The sequence below is a fragment of the Monodelphis domestica genome, chromosome 2 (genome assembly GCF_027887165.1).
Source record: "Monodelphis domestica isolate mMonDom1 chromosome 2, mMonDom1.pri, whole genome shotgun sequence".
NCBI lineage: Eukaryota > Metazoa > Chordata > Mammalia > Didelphimorphia > Didelphidae > Monodelphis > Monodelphis domestica.
Window position 1 is genome coordinate 79,276,661 of NC_077228.1, and position 12,433 is coordinate 79,289,093.

Genomic DNA, 12,433 nt, shown 5'->3' on the forward strand with positions numbered 1-12,433 from the left:
TCACTACTCTTCTTTCTCTTTAACTCTGCCAGCTAAATGGTAGCATAATATTGTAGATCATCTACAACAGTCATGCCTTCCCTACCTATGGTGCTGCTGCTGGTTCTACTACTCATTAATCATGGTATTCTTTCTGGTCATCTCCTTCCCTCATATATATCAAAATTTTGTGAAGTACAACCAGGAAAAAGGACATGGACTTAATCAACTATTTCCCATGTGATGTCCTTCAGGCTGTAACAGTGATTAATTAAAAAAAACCCTACCTCAAACTCCACCTCCACTTTTTTTAGTCACTCTCTAGATTTCCTTGAATGGGAATTGGCCCTTTGCAGCAGTTCATTTGCTCCTTGGGTCTTGGTTTCTTATCTATAAAATGGAAGGTTTGAACAAAATATCCTCTGAGTCCCCTCAAGCTCAGAATCCTTTATCCCACGTCATCTTCTACTTCTGCCAGCAGTTCAAAATCTTCCCAAACTTTCTCTAAATCTCTCAATTCCATCCATATACAGAATAGTTGTTTATCTTACCTTGGAATTTCAGGAAAACATGCCTGTTTGAGGCATAAAATGTGGAACATTATCAGGGTTAAGTGTAGTTTTGGCTGATCACAAGGTTTAGTGACCAAGAAATGGTAAATAGCCTTGACTCTCCTTGATCCAGGTGAATAGAACTCAAGGGAACATAGATTTCAGAATATGATCCAGTGGGATCTATTCTTTGAAATCCCTCAATGAAATGTTTGTGCTTTGTGAGATTTCCTTATTGACACTTCTGTTGCCATGCTGGACCCAATGTTTGCTGAATCTTAGATACCCTATAGAGGGGATGCTTTTCTGATTCACAGGGACTGGTATTTGTTGAGCTTGCCAAATACATTGTGAAGTGGGGTAGTGGTGGGAATTAGGGAATGATCTAGATTTGTAATGTCATCTCTGCAATATTGCATTTCTGATGTTGAAAGCACCCTCTCCTAACACACATTAACAACTCTATAACATATCATCTTAGAAAGATATCTGAACTTCTGAGAGGCTGAGAGATTTGCCCATGGTCCAGAGCTGGTAGAGGAAGTTTCCAGGTCAGGAATCCCCTACTGTGAAGATAGGATTAACTCTTCCCTTGTCTATTTTTAGCTAAACAAATCAAGAACTTACAGTACCCCTGCTTGACACTAAGTAAGAGAGTTCACAAGTCACTTACTAGAGTAAGCTCACATCTCCAAAGGTCACTGCCCCCATCCCCTTGGGCAGTGCTAAGCAAATTGAAAGACTGTAATTGGTTCCTGTAAAGTGGGGGAGTGAGCAGAAATGATGTCGAGAAAACTGGTTTGAAAAGGCCAGCTCAAGGACTCAGTCATTTGCTCTGTCTTGGTGAGCTGGACTGGAGGAGGATACTGGAAAAACCTGGATCCTACATTGGCTTACTAGGTGAGTAGCTGGCTTTCCTTTCCTGGCTTCTGGAGAGATTGATTCTGGAGATCCTTTCCTGTCTTGGATCTTATGTCAACTTGAGATGGTGAGTGGAGTGATTCCTTTCTTGATCCTTCAGTGAGGAAACCCTCTCTGCTTGTTGGCACTTTGATGGGACACTTCCTTCCTTGTGATTTCTGTTGAAATTTTTGGTGGTCTTAGCATCATGTGTGCTGAAGTTTCTTGATGGATTCTTCAGCGTCTTCTGGCTCTTCAGAATTCAGCTTCCTAATTAAGACTTTGGATGCTGGTGAGATTCACTTTCAGATTCAATTTTGTAATCTGGAGACATTAGGATTAAATTTAGGGTATTTGTAGCTCGGCAGTACTTTCTGTCTCTTTATTTACATTTTTCCACTTTCACTCTTTCCATTTCTTTGTAAATAAAGCTGCTAAAAGTCATTTTGACTTAAGCTGTAATATTTTTTAATTGGTGACCACAATATTACTTTAGAACTTTCATATTAACATAAAAACCTAAATTTAATCTCTTATACTACAATGATGAAGCCAGAGATCTAGTCCAAATAGGAAATCCTCTAGTATGTGTCAGAGGTGAGACTTAAATTGAAATATTTCTGAATATTCACTCACCACACACACATGAATCAAATAAAAAATCAGAAGCATCATTTGAACCTTTTTCTCCTCAGGTTCTAGATTTCAAAATAAAATTTTGGGGGGTGTTTCTTTTTTTAATTTATTTTAAACTCTTACCTTTTGTTTGGAATCAGTACTGGGTATTGGTTCCAAGACAGAAGAGTAGTAAGGACTAGACCAATGAAGGTGAATCTTTTAGAGGGGCAGGTGATGTGGGAAATGTCCTCAGGCTTGTGTGAAGAAGGGGGAGGAGAGCAGGGCAATTCAGCATCCCTCTAGCTTTCTAGCAATGAACTCTGGCAAACTCTGTGCTGGGGGCAACATAACATGTGCCCATAGAGAGGGCTCTGAGTATTCCCTCTGGCACACATGCCACCACAAGGCTAGACAATGGGGATGGGGGTTTTGACTTGCCCAGAGTCACACAGCTAAGAAGTATCTGAGGTCAGATTTGAACCTAAGGACCTCCAATCTTAAGGCCTGGTTCTCAATCCTCTGAGTCACCTAGTTGCCCCTCTTTTAGTATGTTTCTTTTTCTAGGCAAATGAATTTCCCAGAGGGAAAAAAATTAGCCATCATCAAGTCCAGATAATATCTGACCTTCTTGTAACAAATTCCATCTAAGTGATATCTCTAAGTCTCCAAGGTACCCTGGAGAACTAGCTTTTCTTAGTACATAATAATGTAATTTCTTTCTGAAAAAGAATATTTGACTGAGAAGTGTATGTTCTTGGACTCTTACCCACACTACATTCCTATCAAATGTTGAATTAAGGTTGCTCTAGTAGGTGACCTCTGAGTCACTGTTCTCAAAAGAGAAAGTAGGAGAGTTGGTTTTGGATATCAAGGAAAGAACATAATCATGAAGTCTGTCTTCAGTACAAGAAATGGCTTCTGTGGCTTCTTCTTTTCCACAACTCTCTTTGGCATTCATACTAGTCTTTGGTGTTCTGGAAGAAATGTCTATGAAAAGTTTTATATTCCTGGGAAACATTCTAGAGCCTTTACTCCTATTGGCCAGTCTTTTGTGTTTCTTCTGCTTGTTTATTTCATTTCAAATCCCCTAGAGAAAGCACAAATCTCAACAAGACTACTTGGCTGGTGGAAAGTATATTTCTTAGGTTTACAGTATAAACAATTATTGTTCAACTAAGTGAGCATGTCTTGAATCTGTGTAATGTTTCCGTCATGACAAAGAAATATCAAAATTTTGTCCTTCACCATATTTACCAAGATCAAATTTTGCAAACAAAGGTTAAATGACTTGCCCAGAGTCACACACAGGTAGTAGATGTCTGATTCTGGATTTGAACTCAGTTCTTCCTGACTCCAGACCCAGTGCTCTATCTACTGAGCAATCTAATTGCCTTGGTTGGCAGATAGCCCCTTCTTCATAAAGGCTGATACTCTGTATGATAACTGTTGTAAAGGTTAAATCTAATGGTTGGACTTAAATTATATGAAATAATGTGGTCGCTGAAACTATTATATCTCAAGTCAGTAGTTTATTTACCAAAATAGAGGGGAAACAACAAAGTAGAGAAATGTGAAAGAAGCTAGAGAAAATACCTTGCTAATCCTCAGCCAGGAGGGCTGGTAGTGAGTAACCATGTAGCCTCCTCCAAGATAGAAGCTAATCTTTTAGGAAACTAGGAAGGGAGTCAGCCTTTTCACTCACCCAGCGAAGTCATCCAGGAGTCTTAAGTTTAAGCCATAATCCAAGCTGCAGACTCCAGTGAGGTTCCCTCAAAAACTATCTCCAGGAGACACCTTCCATGAGACTCAACTTCACAAGACTGCCCTAGCCAAAAGATTTCATGGCTTTTATGGTGGTTTCCTGTCCCTATCCCTCTTCACAGGGGTTAATCACAGTTTCCAGGGGCAGTGTCTGTGAAATTGACTTCTCACCTCTAAAGGTGTTAACTCTCCTCTTAGGATTCACACATTTCTGAGTTGTCACCCAGTTTAGCACATGGGTTGCAGATGTCCCCTGATTTAAGGTTAAGTAGGGGTGTCTTCCTTTTGGAGGTGTAAACTCCTATAGTAAGAGTTTGTGGACTTCCTTTATTTTAGGGTTAAGTATCAGTGTATTTGCTTTTGTAATTCAAAAATAGACAAAATAAAATTAATCCTGTCCTCACAATCTAGTGAGGTACTAAGTAGGGGTACTTAAGTTATTGTTAACCAAGGTTTGAACTCCAACTAGGCAAAGAGAATAAAGGATTCTCTTTTCACAAGTGTAAACTCAGAATAGACAAAGAGAACCAAGAATTCCTTTCACTGTGAAGGCAGAAACAGAAATAAAATAAATGGTATAGGAGTGGGAGTTGCTGCCACTTTCAAGGTTCTTATGTTCATTTGACTAATGGTGGTAGTTGATCAGCAATTATTAGGTTCAATAGGACTTTCTCTCTTGATTTAACATTCCCTCTTCATTTCTGGTTAGCTTATTTTCTTCAGAAATGTTCCTCAGAAATTCTTTCCTAAGAGGAGGTTCTTTTGTACAGTGGAGTGCTCAGATACATAATAATAGAAGGGAAAAGACCTCTCCACAATTGCACAGATTTCAGACCCTCCTGCACCCTCATTGTTTTTTTCTTCATACCCCCAATTTCTTTCTGATCATTCTTCTTCTCACTTGGTCACTTAACTGAATGGATGTGCAATTCTGGCCAGGTTTATAGACACCAAATGCCTTACAAATCGTCTTTTAGTTTCTCATCTAACCCTTTGTTATTACTATTAATATTGCCTCTACCCAGTCCCTAGACACTTATGACCATCAAAATTCATCACTATAGGTGTCTAGTGATCAACTACTTTATTGTATTCCTAACATATTACTGAAATATGAATACTGGATCCCTCACTTAGAACTCTCCATTATAGCATCTACAAATTGCCAACAGTCTCTTCCATGAAGAAATTGATAATGACTCCTTCTAATTTTGATATTCATTAAAGCTGGAAACTATGGCATGAACTCTATAGAATTTAGGTCTCTCTTCCCTCAAGGGGGAGCAAACCCAAGGAGTACTGTGCCAAACAAAGAGTCCCTCTTTTCCAGATCAGGATGCAAACCTGAGAGATACAATGCCTATAAAATTAAGAATAGTCTTTATTAAACAAGGACTAACATGCAAATGTAGAGCAAATTAGCCTAATGCCAAAAAGCTAAAATTTTGAATAGGCAAAGCAACTGCATTTATAATTCTAACAATGAGAAAAACAGGAAAAGGGGCTGGAAGAGGCTGATAAGGGAGGGATTTGGGCATAATATGGACAGATAATTCCCAGAATGGGGATGGTGGTGGTGGTGGTAATATATTGTCAGGTGCAAGGGGGATACCAATAAGAACAAAGATTCTTTGGTACACATTTTGGAGTATAAAAACATTTTCTTTATCATGATAAGCAAATGTGAGATATATTCCCAGGCTTTAGAATACAATAAAGTACAGAGCCTGCACCAGGAGGTGCTTATCAAAATTAAATGATGATAGTAAACAGTTCAGAAGACCAGGATAGAGAATATGCAAAACAAAATGTTTTTGTGGGACTCAAGACTGTTTTTTGTGAAATGCAAAGACACCTAGTTATCTCATCCCAGAAACCATGAGAACTTGTATGGAATGAGCTAGTAGATGGTGGGACCCAAGTCCAGTCAAGTATCATAAGACTGCAAAAACTGATTTCCATGCTTCAGTCAGGTTGTTCTAGGACAGGGTTGGCAAACCTTTTCCCAGTTAGAGTGCCCAGAGGGCAAATTCAAGCTATCTGTGAACCCCACATTACTGGAAAGAGTTGAAGGAGAAAGTGCATGCTTTGGGCTGCTGGACAGAGGGGTGGGGCGTGCAAAAATGCCCTTGGATGCTGGGAAGAGGGGGAACAGAGTAATTCTCTGAGTGCCAGCTGTGCATCTGTGCCATAGCTTCACCAACAAGGTTCTAGGACAATTAATTTCTCCAAATTACTTGGGATCCTAAGTAATTGGAGTCCATCTCACACATCATCTTCATAGTTGGATAATTTATTAAAATTAAGATAATTAGCATATTCATTTTCAATAAAACCTTCCTGTGCCTTACCTGCCATGAAAGCCCAAGCTTAATGTTTAGGTGTAGTTCTCACTGATCAAGGAGGTTGGCAGGTTCAGACAAGATTGGGGCTGCAGCTGCTTATGCTATTTACTAGAAGAGCCAAGGTGACATAAAAGGGCTAGTTGATGTGACACTAGAACTCTCATCAACATTGCCTGGTGAACAATTTGTGCCTGGTCCTACAGAACCACAAGAGGAAGAGGAGTGCTGTTCATGGTTCAGAAGTACAAAGACTCAGTCTTTATCAGGGAAAGACTCAAGAATGGCTCAGAATTACCTTAGCATCTTCAATTTGCCAATATGAGGGAAATGCTTCTCTCTTCCTCCCCAACCAGGAGAAGTTCCAAGTATAACCACAGCACACATAAAATACCTAAGGAGAAGAGGGAATGCAGATATAACACACTGCTCCTTAACTATTCTCTTACATACTGGTAGAAATATACAAAGACATGTTTGTGTTATACAATACAATGACCTATTATATAAGGCTAGGAAATCTAGATTGTTCTGAACCTGAGCTCTTTAAATACTTGAGTATGTCAAAGAGAAGCATGGTTTTAATGAGTGTAATTTTCCATAGCAGTGATTACTTCTCAAAATCCTTAAACATTTATACAAGTCATGGTGCTATGAATTAGCAAGGAGAGAAGCCCCTATTAGGAACAACCTTTTGAAAGTGAGTAGGTAGAGATGTTTATGGTGTGATGCATTAAGTATCTTACAGATTTAAAATATCCCCCATCAATCTGTCATAAGGACTGAAATTCTACCACTTATCACAACTAGTAGCTTATGTGCTATAAATGAGATCTCCTGCAAGCAAAACTGTGACATTTAAAAGAGTGGGAGCCATAAACTGTAAGAGTTAAAATGATTGAGGTTGTAAATTGTAGTGAGTAAATAGTGGGAGATATAAATTGTAGTAGATATAAGAGTGGGTGAGTAAATTGTGACCACAGAAAATATGTTTTTACCACAGTGTCTTGTTTTAAATCAAATATAAGGTGGTCACCAGGGAAATATTCCCAATTATAAATATACCCAAGTCAACTGGGTTTTATAGAGAATTTAATTAATAATACAATGAGGAATCAAAGAAAGAGAGAGAGAGAGAGAAAGGAAATAAATGAGAAAAGAATAGGCCGGCCCAGGCAGCCCTAAAAGAAAAGATCAGTCAGTCCTTAATCATCCACCATAAGATCTGTTCAAGCAAGGATTCAGGGGGACAGAGTCTCCCCAGAGGGAATTCCAGCCAGAGTCACCCTTCCTTGAAAGACCTCCTTAGAGATTGTCTCTCAAGAGCCTGTATATCTCAAGAGATCTCTCTCAACAGTTTGTCCTTTTTCTTATATAGCGGGTTTTCTCCTGTGTTACCTCCCCTAAGATCTTCCATCTACCAATCACAGTAGATGTTTTCCAAAGGACAGCCCATTCTGAATTCACACCTGAGTAGATTAATCCTTTTAGTAATCCACACCTGAGTAGGTTAGAATCTCTGTGTAAGTTTTTTCCTCTTTTTTCTTTTTAAGTTCACAAGTTGCCTGACCTTTATAGGCACTTAGCACCCCTTTGTAATTAATTCTAAAAATAGGCATGGCTTAAGTATGGGTGTAAGTATTTTTCATTGTTCAGCAATGAGTTTTCTCCCCTAAAGCAATCTTAAGTACTGGTGGAGTAGAGGTCTTCACATTTCTGATCTAAGTAGAGTTCTCACATTTTAGATGGAGAATGGTCCCTAATAGGAAATTGTCCCAATGGAGAATTCCCCAATGGGGAATTTTTTAACATTCACAAGTCTGAGAAATTTCAAGATTCACAAAACAAATTCCTAAATTAGCCATTTCCAAAAAACCTATGCCTCAGTCTGCATTCTGAGTTCATTATCTCTTTATTATCTGGGGTTGTGTCATGTGTTTCATCATGAATCCTTTGGAATTGTGGTTGGTCATTACATTGATCAAAGTTGTATGTCTTTACAATATTGCTCTTTTTGTATAAACCATTGTCTTGGTTCAACTCACTTAATTCTATGTCAGTTCATATAACTTTTCTCAGGTTTCTCTGAAACAGTTAATACATGCAAGTCTTCCCAAGTTTCTCTAAAGTTCTCTACATCATTTCTTTTTTTTTAAAACCCTTACCTTCCATCTTGGAATTAATACTGTGTATTGGCTCCAAGGCAGAAGAGTGGTAAGGGCTAGGCAATGGGAGTCAAGTGACTTGCCCAGGGTCACACAGCTGGGAAGTGTCTGAGGCCAGATTTGAACCCAGGACCTCCTGTCTCTAAGCCTGACTTTCAATCCAATGAGCTACCCAGCTGCCCTCCTCTCCATCATTTCTTAAACAAAAATAGGAATCCATTGTAATGAATATCATAACTTGTTCAGTCATTCCCCAATCAATAAGCATCCTCCAAAATTCCAATTCTTTGTCACCACAAAAGAGCTGTGATAAGTATTTTGTACAGGTGGCTCCTTTCTTTCTTTGGTCTATTTGGGGTATATACACGGAAGTAATATTGAGGGGCCAAAGGTTATAAAGAGTTTAAGAGCTTTGAGCATAGCTCCAAAATGTTTTTCAGAATGGCTGGTTCAATTCATAGCTTCAAGAGTGCATTAGTGTACCTGTTTTCTCATAGCCCCCTACAGCATTTTTGTTTTCTTCCTTTGATCAACTTTGCCAATCTGATAAGTTTGTCCACTTAACTTTAAAGGACAACCAGGGCCACATGGTTCATTAGGCTCTAAGGACATTACTAGATTATTGTAAAATGTCTACATTTTACAATATTGTAAATTTTGTAAAATGTCTACTAATGTCCACAATGATAAATCTGAGTCCTATACACCTTAGTAGATTTGAGGCTAAATTCTGTTTGGCATAGTATATTTCAAGCAATTAGAGAAGTTTACAATATATTTCTAGAAAAATTTCTATCTAGAAAGCTTATTAAGGTAGCTTTTCACTTTTATCTTGATATTTTCAATATCTAGCATACTGTTGTACACATAGTAAGGGTTTAAATGTATTGAGTAATTAAACATATGAATATATAGCGCTCAGAGTGGTGAGCCATATGCAAAATATGGCTATCTAGAAAAATGTGTTCCATATAGTCCAAATTATATTCAATATAAGTACTAAGCAGTCAGTTGTTTGTGTATAATCAAGAGATAGCCTGATGTATCCTTTACATGATAACATATGTCTCTGAGTTGAAGGAACAATAGAAACAAAGAGGACATATGTTTATCTAGTCAGATGGGTAGAAAGAAGAGAGGAAAAAAGGAAAAGCATATACTTCCAAAAAGATAGATGATCTTATTATATAAGAGATGGAAATTTAACCCATATTGAAAGATGGGAGAATAAAGATGTGTGAGGAAGTCATAAAAGGAATACTGGATGGTGAATTGGCTTTCCTTGTGTGATTCAGTGACAGTATACTAGCCAAAGAAATTTCAATCAGACATGATCCAAGCTAGATGAAACAATATCCTTGTCATTGGCTACTTGAATAGAATTCCCAGCCTTAAAATATCCTTACATATTAAGTAATGCCATTTCAAATTAAGAAAATTTGAAGAGAGGCAATGTGGAATACACTAGGGCACCCATATCAGAAGAGATACTTTCCAAGACCTACCATGGTTAGCTGAAACCATAGATAAAAGCAAAATATGGTTATCCCTCACTTTATTGTATTCACTTATCACGGCTTTGCTGTATCACAGAGTTTTTTAAAAAATATATCTAATTCTGTATCACAGAGTTTTTGCTATATCATGAGATTTTGCAGATGAATACCATACTGTACACAATGGAAATGCAATACACCACTATGGCTTGTGCAAGTTTGCCAACATGAGATTGTACATGGTTAAGCGCAAAGTAGGAGTTTCTGTATTGGCAGATGGAATGAAAGGCAACCAACCACAGCACTGTGTTCTGTAACCTGGGTGCTGATTGGCTCAGAGTTTGTAAGACTGTGGTAAAGATTAATAAGAGTGTGGGAAAGGTTGATAGGAGAATGGGAAGGATTTATAAAACCATATGTATATATATATATATAGCCACTACTTTGCAGATTTTCACATATCGGGGGGGGGGCCCTCTGGAATGTAACTCCTGTCATAGGTGAGAGGATCACTATACCTGGTATCCATATATAGTGTGATTTTCTTTTATATATTTTCTTTTATCTTTTTACATATTTTAAAAGGTTGGACTGCATTATTTAAGAGAGTGGTTGCCAGGAATTTATATTAATTCCAAAGAAATTTATTTACAAAATGTAGAAAGAGTTAGTCCTTAACTGGGGAAGTCTCTCTCAAGTGGTAAGTCTCTTCTGAGGCTAGCTTTTTTAGAAAATCCAGCAGTTAAGAGTCAGCTTTTTACACTACGTGTCAGTTCAAAGGAAGAGATTTTTTAGAACAGCCTCATCAGGAACAGGGTCTTGGGTCCAGTCAGCAGATTCTCTACCAGCTTCTACTCTAAAAGAATGAAGAACTGTCTCCAGTCTCTTCTTCCAAAGAATGAAGAACTCTCAGTAGAACTCTATTCAGGAAGTTGTAAATCCCTTTTAAAGGCACTTTCTCTTGCATCACTTCCTTTGCCTTCCCTAATTCTATGTCTACCAATCACAGTTGAAGTCCTGCTTTAGGACTGCCCAGGAGGCAATCAGTAGATTCTGATTCATCACCCACTATCACACATGTGGGTCACAGACCTCTCACTTAATGACTAAGTGGGATGTTTACACTTTTGGTGATTAGATCTAAAAATGGGTAGATCTCCATACTCAACTTTTAAGTAGGGTATTTACACTTTCGGTGATTAAAATCTAAAACTAGGGAGGGGTTTCAATTTAATCTTCACAATCAGGAGAGAGTTAAATTTAATCTTCACACTATATATGATCAACTTTAATTGATAAATACATAATAAGACATTCTTAACATTTAATACAGTAGCAATAAAGTACATTGTACATTATCATAGAGTATTAAATAGTAGCCCTCCTTACCCATGAGGGATATATTCCAAGACTTCCAGTGGATACTTAAAACCATGGACAGTTCCCGTTTTTACTTTTAACACTGGTGCTAGCTATATAGCACTATGCTCTGTCTCATCCCACTCCTGTCCCTCAGCTCAGCTTAGCAATGCTCCATGGCCTCCCAACCCACCCCCAAAAGAACCCCTTAAAAAACCTTCCAATTGAAAGCAGAAGAACTGACATGGGGATGCTCCTTCTGTAGTCAGACCATGGGTGAACATCCAGCAAAGAGAGAGGAGACTTTTGCCCCATTCCACCCACCCAGACACCTACCTGTGTTTTTATTTTCCATCTGTCCTTCCAAGTCCCAGCCTCCATATTTCCTTTATCTACATGCCCTCCCCCTCCCTCATTCAACAGCAACCCCTTCCTGTTCCCCTCCTTTCCCTAGAATGACTGCAGATAACTGAAACCACAGAACACAAAACTGAGAATGGGAGAGGAAGGGATAGGAAGAGTACAGATATTAGTAAGACCAAGATTCTCCTTTGACACATACTATTTGACATTAGGCAAATTGCTTAACTTTTCAGTGTCCCAATCATATAAGATCACATAAGTTACAGAACAATTTCTGATCTCCATCAATGAAGGGCTTTTCCTTACATTATTGAAATCTTGGGCCCTGAGCTTCCCATACCTTCCTTCCCCTCAAAAGTACTTCTTCACCTCAAAAGAAAAAAAAATTCAAGTGAATGTTGAAGGGATTCAGAGAAAAGAATAAGTTGGATCTGTGTGGAAGTGAAGGTCAAGGAAGGAAATCTTGCATGAGAAAGCAAACTACAGCATGTGGCCATGAAGAATGTGCTTTTCTCTCTTTCTCCTTTTGCTCTTTACAGAGGATATGCTACAATGTCCTTCCCCTATCCTCAAAGAAATTTCTCATATGCGTCGTGCTCCTTTGACATTATTGGTCCAGGCCCAGAACCATATCCTAAGATGCCTAGAAGATAGATGGTAAGTAACATGGGCTGAAGAGATGAGTTTAAATAATCCTTATTGGCTCCATGAAAGCCAAAAGGCCATAGAACCTATTCCCATTGCCAAGTTATTTCCCATTGTTTTTGACTCTTGGAGGATAGGACAAAATTTTCCCAAATCCTTCTTTGTTCACTTATCTTGGTGCCAGTCTCTACAGGCATTTCTCAAAGGATTAAAAAGGCCACAGAATATGCAGATCAGATATTAGGTTTCTACAC

General features: G+C 38.4%; 1 protein-coding gene across 2 annotated transcripts in view; it reads left to right on the forward strand.

The window, feature by feature from the left end:
• RGSL1 (regulator of G protein signaling like 1) overlaps positions 1 to 12,433 on the forward strand; it is a 118,745-nt gene that overhangs the window by 57,803 nt on the left and 48,509 nt on the right. For both annotated transcript variants that reach the window (XM_016429993.2, XM_007480919.2), the window contains exon 13: positions 12,074 to 12,191. In XM_016429993.2, coding sequence (XP_016285479.1) covers positions 12,074 to 12,191 — 118 coding nt within the window. The remainder of the gene's footprint in view (positions 1 to 12,073; positions 12,192 to 12,433) is intronic.